The sequence below is a fragment of the Terrapene carolina genome, unplaced genomic scaffold (assembly GCF_002925995.2).
Source record: "Terrapene carolina triunguis isolate 2854851 unplaced genomic scaffold, T_m_triunguis-2.0 Scaffold58, whole genome shotgun sequence".
NCBI lineage: Eukaryota > Metazoa > Chordata > Testudines > Emydidae > Terrapene > Terrapene triunguis.
Window position 1 is genome coordinate 75,685,345 of NW_020664409.1, and position 14,251 is coordinate 75,699,595.

The 14,251-nt window shown below is 43.2% G+C and overlaps 1 protein-coding gene across 3 annotated transcripts in view; it reads left to right on the top strand.

The window, feature by feature from the left end:
- MATN2 (matrilin 2) overlaps positions 1 to 14,251 on the top strand; it is a 103,637-nt gene that overhangs the window by 67,095 nt on the left and 22,291 nt on the right. For 2 of the 3 annotated variants that reach the window (XM_026663300.2, XM_029914375.1), the window contains exons 7-10: positions 595 to 717; positions 4,933 to 5,055; positions 8,462 to 8,584; positions 13,477 to 13,599. In XM_026663300.2, coding sequence (XP_026519085.1) covers positions 595 to 717; positions 4,933 to 5,055; positions 8,462 to 8,584; positions 13,477 to 13,599 — 492 coding nt within the window. Of the gene's footprint in view, positions 1 to 594; positions 718 to 4,932; positions 5,056 to 8,461; positions 8,585 to 13,476; positions 13,620 to 14,247 lie in introns of all 3 variants that reach the window. The other variant, XM_029914376.1, reaches the window with a different exon arrangement.

Below are 14,251 nucleotides of genomic sequence, written 5' to 3' on the forward strand. Positions count from 1 at the left end.
TGTTAGTCTCTAAGGTGCCACAAGTACTCCTGTTCTTTTTGCAGATACAGACTAACATGGCTGCTACTCTGAAACCTATAAATCTTCATGACTATCATCTCATGAGCAACTTAAATGAGGGAACTGCAAAGCAAACAAACCTGAGTTGTTCAGACCCTGACTTTTCAGCTAAAGTAATGCTCTGATCTAGCGAAAGGCACCCAAAAGCACACTAATACACTTCTTCTTATAAATCATATCTAACTTGCATGCAGTAAAATAGTATTACCAGGTAATTTGTTAGAAAACCAAGTGATACATTTTCAGTGTGCTCTATGGGTATTTAGTTGCAAAAATCGCAAAAATACGAACACTCGTTTCTGTACATCCTCCTATTGAAAACTTATCCCCCAAGGGTTCATTAAAAATATGTCTGATGTATTATAGTCTGTGTGAAAATGGAACATTCTGTTTTCACAGCTTGAGACAGTATGGCAAGGTGTCAGGAGCGTGTCCAGAAAGAGAGATGCTCATTGAAAAAAACGGAGGTAATTGTTTTTAATTTAATTTATTTGTCTATGTTCCTCATTGCTGCACAATTTTTTCTTTTTACAGGACCAGATTACTGTGCTTTGCAGACCCATGGCTGTCAACAGGAATGTGTTAATACAAATGATTCCTATTTTTGTCAATGCCGACACGGGTTTACTCTTAATCCAGATAAGAGAACTTGCAAAAGTAAGTTGTCCTACTATATCTAATAAAGTTCACCTGCTTTTACTTCTGAAAACCTATATGGCTGACTTTACGGAAAGATCATAGCCTCTTCCATAGTGAAGGCTGAAACAAACCTATTTTAAGGTTGATTTTTAACCTCAGCCCCTTCCTTCACCCCATAACTTTGCCAAAAACTAAACCAAACTCCTTGATATTTCACAGACCAGATTTTATACTACATTACAGTTTTTCTGAAGAGTTTGAAGCAATTCTGGGGAGTACTATTGGACATATGATGGCTCAAAACCAGGACGTTCATTACTTCTTTGAAATTTTCTTATTTGGGCTTGTAGTAACACAAGTGGTTTTGGCCTAAATACTTCAAATTTATGTTGTAGCCAAGGACAGATGCCTTTGACTAATTTTGGGAAAGTAGGGGATGTATTATTTAGTTATTAAAAGCAGTTTACATTTATATTTTAAACACTACAGAGTTTAAATCAGGGGGTCTCAACCTTTTTCTTTCTGAGGCCCCCCAACATGCTATAAAAACTCCATGGCCCAGCTGTGCCACAATAACTGGTTTTCTGCATATAAAAGCCAGAGCTGGCATTAAGGGATAGCAAGCCAGGCAATTGCCTGGGCCCCATGCCACAGGGTGCCCCGTGAAGCTAGATTGTTCAGGCTTCAGCTTCAGCCCTGGGTGACAGGGCTCAGGGCTTCAGCCCCAAGCAGTGGGGCTTCAGCTTACTATCCTGGGCCCCAGAGAGTCTAATGCTGGCCCTGCTTGGCAGCCCCCTGAAACCAGCTTGCGCCCCCCCCAGGGGGCCCCGGAGCCCTGGCTGAAAACCACTCCTTTAAATCACCATCCCAGTTTCTTACAAAACTTAGAAAACAGCCTCCATTGTATTAGCTTCCTAAATGGGGAATGGACCTTGGTAGAGAACAGATTTTCTAGGGAGGATGTGGAATCTCCATCACTGGAGGTTTTTAAGAGCAGGTTAGAAATATAACTATCATGGATGGTCTGGATAATACTTAAGCCATGTCTACACTACAAAGCTTTCCTGACACAAGTTACGTCAGCATAGAGTCACAGCAGTTAGTATATCACTTGTGCATGTGCATACCTGTCTCCTTGCGTCGGCGCTGCGTGTACTCTCCAGGAGTGCTTGTGTCAATGGGTAGGTATCCCAGTGTGCAACCTGCCACCATTCAGCACGCTATCTTTTGGGTAGTTTTGGCAGAAACAACTCGCATAGGGGTGACTGGGAACAGGGGTCAACTTCCCATAATGCACTATTATCTATCCCATAATATCATCTTTATCCCATTATTTTTGCACCTATTTTCAATTTCCTGTGAACCTGCATGGGACTTGTCGCTACCTGGAGTCTCTGGCAGAAGCATGAAGATTGCATAGCTCTGCACTTTTGTCATGAGCACTGCAAACACAGTACACACCGTTCTCCGGTATTTATAGAGCTGCAAGAAGAGCCGCAGGGAACATGGTGGTCAGTTTGCTGTGGGACATAGCGAGAACCAATTCAAGGTTATTGGTGGCATTCACAGAGCAGCAGCAGACGGTGGAGCACCACTTCTGGTGTGGAGGGGGAACCTCTCAAGGCCGCAACAGCTGCAGCTAAAACACACAGAGGTACTATTGTCAGTACAATAGAAATGGAAAGTGAAACTTCCGATTCAGCACTCCCTGCTTCCCTTGCTGCTCTAGAGTGTTAAACAAAATGAGCTTATTGACACTTCTGCTTTGGAGTGCTTGTGCCTGGTGCCACTCTCTGCTCAAGCCATGGTGAGTATGTGCTGCCAGGGGTGAGGGAAACGAGAAGGGAATTGCTCAGTTGCATGAAACTATGAGTATAGGGCACTGGCACTGAATACTGGCACCCTTTTCCACAGATGGTGGTATTTTTGGCTGATATCTCACTCCTGAGGGTAACAAAGGCACAGAGAGAACAACTGTTGCTGGCGTCTTCAAGTCACCTGGGTCTGAATGCTGCTAGACTGTGTATTTGAAAGGTGCCTGCTGAAGTTATCGCCAACTGGCATGGGAAAGTGTCCTACCACGGAGGAAAAAATAAGGCTGCCATCTCTAGAAACCTTCGGGGGAGGATTGCAGTGTACCTCCAGGGAAGTTTAATCGAGATCTCTCAGGAGGACTCAAGAGAGATCGCTGTGTACATAAACAAACTGCTCCGCATGGCCCCCTCCCCTGCCTAACTCTAGAGGGGAATGAAAAGCAGATAGCAATTGCATCTCTTTGTTGTATCACTACCTCTTGTAGTATGAGTGAATTAATGAAAACTTGATAGCTGTGTCCAGCTAAGCTGGGGATGCTGTAACTTGAATGGGAATTTCATTTACATGCTTACTCGAGGTTCCTTCCCCTGCATCGGGCTCACCCATGCTTGACTGCAAGGACTAGCTGGACTGCGGTGGAGTCAAAAAACAGTCCTGGGTCGCAGCACTACTGGACCTCCCCCGTCCCCTATACTTCTCCACCTTGTGGTCACAGCAGGGGCCTGTGACTCGGGCTCCTCAGAGGTATCCATGATGGTGTGTGGGATGGTGGTGGGGTTTCCACCAAGTCTGGAATGCAGCTCTGTGTAAAAGCAGCAGGTCTGTGGCGTGGCACCAGATTGATTGTTGGCCTTACTGGCTTTCTGATATGCCTGCCACAGTTCCTTGACTTTCATGGCTCTCCCTGCTGCTGGTCCCTGTCATAGACCTTTTTCTGCCTCCCCAGAGCAAGCTGCTCATCGATGTCGACGTTTCTACAGCTGGTTCGGAGCTGTGCCTGCATAGCCTCTTCTCCCCATAGGCCCAGGAGATCCAATATCTCCCATCTACTCCAGGCAGGAGTGCATCTGGAGCATGTAGCTGGCATGGTCAGCTGGGCAGTTGCACACAACAAAGGAGAGCAGATAGAAGTGTGCTCACCAAACTGGACAACCAGGAAAAGGCATTTCAAAAATTCACAGGGGTTTTAAAGGAGTGGGGGCTTGTGATATATGGGATCTCTGGGCAGTGAAGTTAACAATTGTGACCAGAGCGGTCAGTGTTGGGCATTGTGGGACAGCTGCTGGAGGGCTAGTTAGGGTCAACATAGGTAATGCAGTGTCTACACTTGCGCTGCGTTGACCTCCATACATCAACCTTGGCTCAACGCTGCTCGGGGAGCTGGTGCTACTATGTTCACATAAAGGGGCACTTACATCAGTGGGAGACAAATTTAAGTGTAGACAGAAGCACAGCTAGGTGGACTAATTTTGTAGTGTAAACCAGGCCTCAGTGCAGGAGACGGGACTAGGTGATCTACTGAGGTCCCTTCCAGTCCTACATTTCTATGACGCAGCTCCTCTGGTGTGGGACCCAGCAAGCTTGCATCAAAGCAGATGCATCATGAGAGATTCTTAAGGCGTATATAGAACTTGCACACAGGTGAAGCAGCTAGCTTGCCTTAGTACCTAAGCACTATGAAAGCCAGGAGCAAGACGTAGTATTAATATTTCTCTAACTGTAAACTCACAGAGTAAAACTAAGGAAATAGCCTCTTTTGGAACACGATTAAATGTCTTTCATCTTCACAAAAAATGTGTGTTTTGGTATGTGCTTTCATGTACCAGGATCATTTTTAACAGCAGTCTGGATTGCTGCTATTTTTATAATTTTATATAGCATTGTGATTATATTCAGGACTTTACAAGACAGTGTTCCTAGATGAACACAGGAACAAAGGGTCCAATCTTGCAAACATTTCCAAGCATAATGTTTATTACCAGGAGTACAATTGTGAATTATGGGATTCTTTTCAGTGACTTCAGTGGGCTTTGGATCAGCCCTTCAGTTTGGTAGTATTTTCATTCCCAAACACTTTACTTCATGGTTCACGTTAAACAGACTTATAAAATAAAACAATCCATCAACTTTTCTACTTCCTCTTTTCTAAGCCAAACTGTGTGTGTCACTGCTGAGCAGTACCAGGCACTCCTCCTCCCCAAAGTGTTGATGTTACTTCTGATGGCTGGGGAAAGAAAAAGTATGGGGATCAAAGCAAAGCCTTGCACGTTTTTACTAATAGGCCACCAGATCAGCTGCTTCCCACAGTTTTATTAACTGTCTGTCACATGGAAGTTAGTGCCATTTAAGAAGCATGATGTTTTGTTCAGTAACCAGCATACATACTTAGCTTGTATTCTTTAACCTCTCTCTCCACAGGAATAAACTTCTGTGCTTTGGGTAAACATGGCTGTGAACAGGAATGTGTTAACACAGAAGACTCTTTTGTGTGCAGATGTCATAGTGGATACACCCTAAACCGTGATGGCAAAACGTGCAGAAGTGAGTGTTTCACACAAACTGCAGCAATTAGTTCTTGCATTGAGCTAAGTTTTGAAAAGAACAAGGGAACTCTCCAGGGGCCCTTCTGGGATCTTTTAGAGCTATGTAAGCTGCTGTAACTGTAAAGTCCAACAAGAGCCAGCTCTAGTGAGGTAATGTTGGTAAAATGCCTGCATATGTCCACCCAGTGGAGAACAAGTGTATCGTTTTATAACATTCTTATAACAGGAATTGTTTATTTAACAGGAGTGCCTGACATATTTTGAAGTTAGGGTGACCAGATAGCAAGCGTAAAAAAATCTGGACAGAGGGTGGTGGGGGGGAAGAGGCACCTATGTTAAAAAAAAAAAAAAAAAAAAGCCCCAAATATCTGGACTGTCCCTATAAAATCGGGACATCTGGTCACCCTATTTGAAATGCTTGTTAAAAATACATCCAATTTTAGCTGATATTTAGACAGTTTACACACCTAATACTAATGATTTTTCCCCTCAAAGGCTGGTTTATTTTTTTTTTTCTTCTTTAGTCTATCTGATATAAATACATCCCTTGCTATATGGTAATGAGAATACTGCTAAAGGAATGATGTTCTACCAAAAATCATGCCAACCCTGTATATTTGCAATCACTTAGTTGTCAAAAGATATTGTTTTCCCCAGAACCATTTTGCATATTTAAATCAGCACTTTAAAAATGCAGAGAGCTGCAATTTTTCTTGATTTACTTACGCCATTTGGAAAAAAGTACCCAAAGGCTTGTATAATTAAGAAAATTATTATCTTCAATGATCAAAAGAAAATGTTGATGGATTCTGCAGCATACAAGAAAACTTTGATACATTGTAATAAAAGTAAATTATACAACTTGGTTTGATTTTCAGAGGGACAGGTGCTTGGCTCTTTCTGAAAACTAGGCCCCTTTGAGGTGTCACAAATAGGGCACTCCACAATTGAGGCAACCCAATTTACTGTCGCTTTTGAAAATCTTGGCCCTTTTCTCTTTTTTAGCATTGCAGTTTTTATTTTTGCAGATTTAGGTATCAAAACATGTTGACCTAAATTTATAATTACTGTAGTTCCAGAAGCCTGGTGATGGGCAGATTTGTGATTACTTTGTTACTTGAAAGAACATAAGGAAAGATTTAGTGTGAGAAGCTAGAATGTTTAGGTTTTAAAAGTGATATTAATAATACATATTACAATGGGCATCTCTTCTTTGTAAGAGATAATGGTGATCTGAGAATGTAATTTGCCAAATAGGATAGTGGTTTGTTTATTTTAGTTGTTTCGCATTTCTCTTGTACAATGGCCCCAAAGCACAGCTCCGCTTATGATGATGTAAACTTATGGAAAAAAGGAGAATGTGCCAACTGGAACTTCTTGTAACTAGTAAAAAAACTTCAATCTTGGCTTCACTTGTTCAGGCCAACAGTATTTGTAACTATGTCTGATGTTAAATCGGGACAGATTCCTGTATATATATTTTATATAATTTAAAAAAAAATCTCACACAATATTATTCAGCTTAGCAAATGGATATGGATATGACTGATAATCCAGTAAATTTTTGCATCTGTAAATGCTCTGCAGAATTGAGACATAATAGACAACATTTATATTGGGTAACACTGACTTCAGTCAAGTTGAGCTAGGGTGAATTTCACCCATGTGACTAAGAATAGTGAAGAATGTCCACTATAAAATGTTAAGGGGGAAGCTTGCTATAAAAATCTTTTAAGATTTTTTTCTTGCTAAAAAGTGCTTTGCTCTGTACTTTTACAAAATCAGCAAAGTTACACTGCACGTTCACACAAGCACATATCTTGCTTTATGAACTATCAACCATACCTCTCAATTGTCCCTTGTTAGGAGATACAGTGCAGACTTTAAACTCAAATTCACACATATATTTGGTTTTTATAGAGACCATTTCCATCACAAATACAGAATCAATACAATGCAAAGTGGTTACATTAAGTCCCCTACACTCTCCGTTTTTAAGTGTCCCATTGTGACGGGGTTGGGACTCACCACTGTGGCGCCTCCCGCTGGTCGCTCTGGGAATTAGCTCAGTCCATGGGGCGTGCCCTCTGCTGGTGGTGTCCCGTCCGTCATCTGTTCTCTGCTAGTGACCGGACCCGTGTTGCTCCCTGCTCGGCGACGTCCTTTTCAGACCACTGCCCTCTGGCAGTGCCCCCTAGTCCATCCTCACCCCTTTCCGGGGGGGGACGGGACAGGGCGGTTAACAGCAGTCTTTCACTTTGCCACAGCCAGGGTGGCCAACCACACCCCAAAGTCTAACCCCTTCCATCAGGGGTCTGGTGCAGTCCGCTATGGCCACTTCCAACAGCCAGGTGCAATACAAGGGGTAATGGGGGGACCCAGGCCCACCCTCTACTCTGGGTCCCAGCCCAGGGGCCCTTTGGCAGCAGCCGCCCTGACCTCCTTCACTCCCCTTGTCCGTCTCTCCTCCCTGGGCCACTTCCCCTTCGGCCCCTTTGCACCTTGTGGGCCCTTCTATCAGGGCCTGCAGCCTGGCAGGTACTGGGCTGGAGTTCCCTTCTGCTCCCCCGAGTCTGCCCAGCACTGCGCTGTCCCAGGTGCTGGTCTCCTCGCTCAGGAGACAGACCTTCCCCTCTGAAGATCTGGGAGAGACTCCCTGCTGCTCTCCTGTGCAGCCTTTATATAGGCCCAGCCTAGCCCTGATTGGCTGGCTCTAATCTCAGCCCTGATTGGCTCTCAGTAGGCCCTTCCCTGATTGGCTGCTGGCCTGCACAGCCGCTCTGGCCTACTCTAGCCCCCTTTCGCATGGGGGTGGGGCAGCCGCCCCCCATGCGCCGCCCCACCACACACATATTTTGGCTTTAGCAGATAGAACCTAGCAGCAAAGGAATATTTTTAAATTACTATATCTGTCCGTTTAAACAGAATTTACTTATAATCCTCTAATTGTTGTGGAATAAGTTGAAACTCATAAATGATTAACACTCATATTTACTGGCTGAGAAAAACACATGGTGAACAAAGAAAAGATTTCTGTGTGTGAAAAAGAGAGCATGGCCTTGTGGTTAAGGCACAACACTATTAGGATTCCTGGGTTCTCTATTCCCAACTCTGTTGCAGATTCCCTGTGTGATTATGGGCAAGTCGTAACCTTTCCGTGCCTTACATTCATTGTCTGTAACATAGGGATAATAAATACTTACCTCACTGAGCTGTTATAAGGATAAATTAACTCATGTTTCTCAAATGGATCCTTAGATGGGATAGCTATGTAAGTGCAAACATTTATGGGGTTTTTTCTTGATAATCATATGTACAAAGATTCTCTAGCACTTAGTACCATGTCATGGTTTTGGTCTTTAACTCTCTAATGTGTTTTCTTAATTCCTAACATAAACCATTAGGAGTGGATCACTGTGCTGAGAACAACCATGGCTGTGAGCAGCTGTGCCTGAACACAGGCGACTCATATGTCTGTCAGTGTTCTGAAGGATTCATCATTAATGAAGACCTAAAAACCTGCACACGTAAGTTTCTTGATAATTTCTTTGATCAGAATTAAAGCGGAGGGAAGCAAATAAACACTAGGAACATAAAACTGATACACTGCATCAGACCCAAGGTCTATCTAATCCAGTATTCTGTCTCTGACAGTGGCCAGATGCTTCAGAGAAAGATGCGAGAACCCTGCAGTAGACAGATGTGGGGTAATCTGTCCCCCACATTAGGTCTCATCCTGGTCTATAATAGTTAGAGATTGACATAAGCTCTAAAACATGAGGCTTGATATCCCTTACAAAAAAATTTTATTATCATTAATTGCGACAACTCTGAATAATCTGACTCTTGTTATGTTCTTGCCCTCAATGACTGCCAGTGGCAGAGAGTTCCACAGTTTCATTACTTAGGGCTTGTCTATACTTACCGCGCTGGTTCGGCGGCAGGCAATCGAACTTCTGGGTTCGATTTATCGCGTCTTGTCTGGACGCGATAAATCGAACCCAGAAGTGCTCGCCGTCGACTCCGGTAATCCTGCTCGGCGCGAGGAGTATGCGGAGTCGACGGGGGAGCCTGCCTGCCGCGTCTGGACCGCGGTAAGTTCGAACTAAGGTACGTCGACTTCAGCTACGTTATTCACGTAGCTGAAGTTGCGTACCTTAGTTCGAATTGGGGGGTTAGTGTAGACCAGGCCTTATTGTATGAAAAAGTATTTCCTTTTAGTGATTTTTTAACTTTCCACATTTTAATTTTATTTAATGTCCCCTTGCTCTTGTGTTATGAGATAGGGAGAACAGAAGCGCTTGATCTGTCTTCTCTATACACCATTCATTATTTTACATACTTTAATCTTGTTCCCTCTTATTCGTCTCCTTTCTAAGGTGACAGTCCCAATCTTTTCAATGCCTCTTCATCTGAGAGTTTTTCTAGGCCTTTGATCTTTCTTGTTGCCCTTTTCTGAATCTCCTTTAGTTCTGCAATAGCCTTTTTGAGATGGCATGACCCGTACTGCACACAGTATTCCAGATGATGCCACACAATTAATTTATATAATAGCATTACAATAGTCTCCATATTATTCACCATCCCGTTCCTTACGCGCTGTAACATTTGTTAGCTTTTTAGACCATAGCTATGTATTGACGTCTACAGTGATGCCCAGGTCCCTTTCTTGAGTTAATTTAGTATCCTGTAAAGTGTACAAATTCTTAAGGACTTCGATTTTTTTCCTGCAATGTTCATTATTTTGCATTTAGCTACACTGAATTTCATTTGGCATCATATTGCCCATTCACTTAGCTTGTTTTGGTCTTTCAGAAGTTCCTCACAGGCCTCTCTGGTCCTGACTAACCTAAATAACTAAGTAATCTGCAGTTTTGGCTACCTCACCATTAGTAAATATATTAAACAACCTTGACGCACCCTGCTGCTAACCTTTTGCCTTGATGAAAATTTACCATTTAATCCTTCTCTTTGCTTTCTGTTTCCTAGCCACTTCTTTATCCAAGACAATATATTTGCTTCTCACCCAATGACTAAGAACTCCTAGTAACTTTAAGAAAAGCAGAGACAATAGCTTATTCTGCGTCAAACTGTGCTTCCAGTTGAGCAGCTGAGACTGTAAATTTGAAGTAGCTCAAATTGAAAGTCGTTTTTTCTGCCATTGCTGAGTGTGTACGTTGTCATATAAGGAGTGCGCTGAATCTTCAATTTGTGCTTGAATTCTGCATTTTTAAAGTGCATGGAATAGTGAGAACAAATTCTGAGTACTCATAGATGCATAGGCGCCAACTCCATGGGTGAGCCGGGGCTGGAGCACCCATGGAAAAAAACTAGTGTGTGCTCAGCACCCCACCAGCCACAGCTGTTTGGCGGTGCCCCCAATGAGCTAATCAGGGGCATCACCAAATAGCTGTTCAGCCACACCGACGAACAGCTGATCGGCAGCCACCTCCAAACAGCTGTTTGGCAGATTGGGGAGGGACTTGGGGGAGGGCATAGAGTGGCGGGTGGGCATGCAGGGGCCTCGGGGGGGGGGGGGAGCGAGACGGGGGGGGGGGGTCTATGGAGTAGGGGTGGAGTGGAGTGGGGTCTCTGGCCGGAGCAGGGGTGGAGTACCCCCAGAGCAAACTAGAAGTTGGCACCTGTGCATGGACAGTTACAGGAAGATGGAATTAGAAATAGAAGTCTGGCCAGTGAAATTACAAAGGCTGGGGTTTTCAAAAGAGTCTAAGGAAGTTAGGCGCATAAATCAATGAAATTTGGGCACCTAACTCCCTTCAGGTTCCTTTGAAAACCCCAGCTGAACTATTAATAAAAGACTGTACAGACCATAGAAATATACTTACAAGAGTCTATGCTCCCCAAGTATCTTCATGCCCCATATATGTACAAAAAATCCTCCCATTCCTGGTTGTCGATACATATTTATAGATGTTTAAGGCCAAAAAGGACCATTATGATCATCTAGTCAGGCATCCTACACAACATAGGCTATGCTATCCATCATCCACAAAATACAGGTATGTACAAAGCCCTCCAAAGAACATGCATCATCACTCTCCATTAAATATGTATCTTCCGACAAAGACCACGTCCCCTAAGAGATCTGCAGTCAGGTGTTCCTGTGTTCTGAGAGACCAAATAAGTGCTTCCTGGGAAAATCTGTTTTCAGTGCTCTTGCTCCATGTGCCTTCCCCCCCATACACACCTCTTCAGCTCCTGGGCTCCGGGATCTCTCTACAGGTAGGTCAGTGACTGATAGCAGACTGCATTGCAGACAGCAGCTTAGTGTCCATCTTAAGGCTGCAGTTCTAAAATCTCTTTGGTGGGGAAGGCCTCTGTCTCATTTACCCTTCACTCGGGATCTCTGGTTATCTGTTCTTCTCTCCTGCTGGCAGGAAGGAAGATGTTACTGGGCATTCTTATCCTGTCCTCTTTGCTGTTGAAGAGGAGGGTTTTGGTGAGTGATCTATTGTAGATATTATTCTAAAGCCAGCCAGCTCATTGGCCCTTTTCACAAATTTTGTGCTGCTGCTTTCATCATCTTCTACCCCTCTTGCATGTGTGGACACACGTACAAATCAATGGACCCTATGCTCTGGAAGCCCTGCGTGTGGATGAACACATTATGTTAAATGACCTTCTTCTTTATTCAGGAACTTAAAGTCCTAGGTAGAGATGTCACTAATGCAGCTTTCATAGGAGCCCCAATACATCAGAAATTAAACTTGCCCTAGCAACGTTTCTATTCTTAATATAGCTAATGAGAGTTAAGATTCACTCCAGTTTAATAGAGTTAGTAGGGTAAATTGCCCGCTCTAGTGTAAAAATCTGCAGAAGGGGCCAATGAGAAAGGAAAACTCAGTGAATTTTGCCTTGCTGACTCTTCCTGGAATTATCCCCACTGACTAGAGGAGTTTGGCAGGCCTCACCATCGATTTTGGCAGCACTCTACCAGCCCCTCCCCATCTCCCCAAGCCGTTGATTGCATGGACAACTCCTGAATCTGCTGCTTTCCCTGCCATTGGGCAACAAAGTTTCAGCAAGAGTCAAACTGCCATTGGCAAGGTCCCCCTGCAACCGCACAGCTGCAGTCAGAGAGGATCCAGGGGAAGATAATGCAAATCAGAGGGTGGAAATGCCTTTGCTCCACCCTCTCCTGCCCCCTGAAGTCCACAGAGATCCATCTACCCCTACAGAAGAGGGGTAACTAATGCTACTAGGACAGAACTCCTGCCTTCTGTGCAGAAAGAGGAGAGGGATGGCTCCACTGCTTCTAGCGGAACCAATGGATATAGGGAAGCAGCTGAGTTGCTGTTTTAAGAGTGTATCAACTTTCCAATGGAAAGTCCTGTTTCCTTGGTAGTAGAAACGATGTTTTTAAACTCTGGTGATTTAGTTTCCTCCAGGTATTACTTGGATTCCCATCAGAAGCATTAAAGCTATACAGTGATTCCTGGACTCCTCTGGGCACTGAATTTGATCCCTCTTGAGTATTTCCTCTACTTGCCAATTTACCCCCCTCTGCACATCTGTTTGGGAACAGACTTTGTTCTGCTCCCGAGCTCCAGCCGACCCTGTTAAAATCACATGGGCAATCTTTTTAGATTATCATAAAAGATTTTTGGGTCTTTCAGATAACTGTTAAATGAGCAGCTGAATAGATGTGTTTAATATATATCACTTCTGAATCAAGAGACTGCTGTCATATATACCGGGAACACCTTAGTGATAAACTGGCTTCTGCTCTGACTTCTAGCAACAATAGCAAATGGAACTCCATATGCAGCAAAGCTCACACACAGCTGAACAGAATGCCAAGTATGGAACTCTGAGAGCACTAGGTCTCATGTTAAAGAAAAGAAAATCCGTAGGAAAGTAAAGACGACAAATGTAACTGAATTAAAATGATTTGTGTAAATTATTGTTCAGCATCAAAGCTCACATGATCTAATCCAGAATCCATTGAAGTCAATGAGATCAGGTACACTGAGAGTTCTGGGACTCACCCACCTCATGCTTTCACATCGAGTATGTACGCAGAATCATCAATGAAAGGTGAATGTTTAGAAGAAAACCTCTGTTGTTTTGATACCTTGTGGTTGTAACTGTGTATTATATGACATCATTAGCAAAGTATCTTTATAGTTTATTCAAAAAATATTGAAGTATCTGGACTCTTTTCTGAGCTATTACAAACAGAAAGATAGCTTTTCTCATCTCTGCCCACAGGGACCACTCTAAATCATACCTAAAAACTCCTTTGTTGTTTCTTAAAGGTATATTTATTTTTGATAAAGAACTGAATTATTGTTCAATACAGTATTTGCTTGTTCATATGCCATTCAGCTGTGTTAGAGACGACCAGCTGCTAATTCATGAATTTTTAACTTCTTTTTATAACTTCAATCATTTGCAGGAGTGGACTATTGTGCACTGAGTGACCCTGGTTGTGAACATTTGTGTGTAAACAGTGAAAAATCTTATACTTGTCAGTGCTTTGAAGGATATGAGCTTCGTGATGATGGGAAAACTTGTAAACGTAAGTTTTTATCAGACCAAGTGACATGGCATCATATCTTTTGTTGCCTGCATCTATACAGTATAAAATCAGTATGTGCAATGTAAATGAGTAGCTCTGAAACTGGACTCTGGGACTGAAACTGGGGACCAAAGGTACATTAGTACAGAATTGTATTTTGCAACAGGCAACAGTAATTTTCTCCACAAATTAGGTTAAAAAGATTAACATTTCTACGGCCTCTCTCCTTGTACTGCAACCAAGGACCTCACAATATGAATGGCGTTTCCATTTCTTTGCCCTGCTTGTGTGACAAAGAACGTTAAAAAAGGATTGCATAATTTGGGCAAGACTGTAATGAAATCTGAAAAAATCATTGCAAAATTTTCTTCAGTATTACAGCCCTCTCTACTGCTCAGTCACTGTATCTTACTTCTTTAAAAGTCACCTAGATATAATGTGTATAGTAATGTAATTTTATTCCCATTTGTTGGAGGTGTAATCCAGTAAACTGATTCTCATCTGATGTTAAAAAGCATGTTATTAGGAAAGCTTTTAAAAGACTCAGACACTACAGCTGTGGTGGGCAATCTGTGGCCCGCAGCTCGTCAGGGTAATCTGCTGGCGGGCCGCCAGACTTTTTGTTTACATTTGCATGGCCACCCGCAGCTCC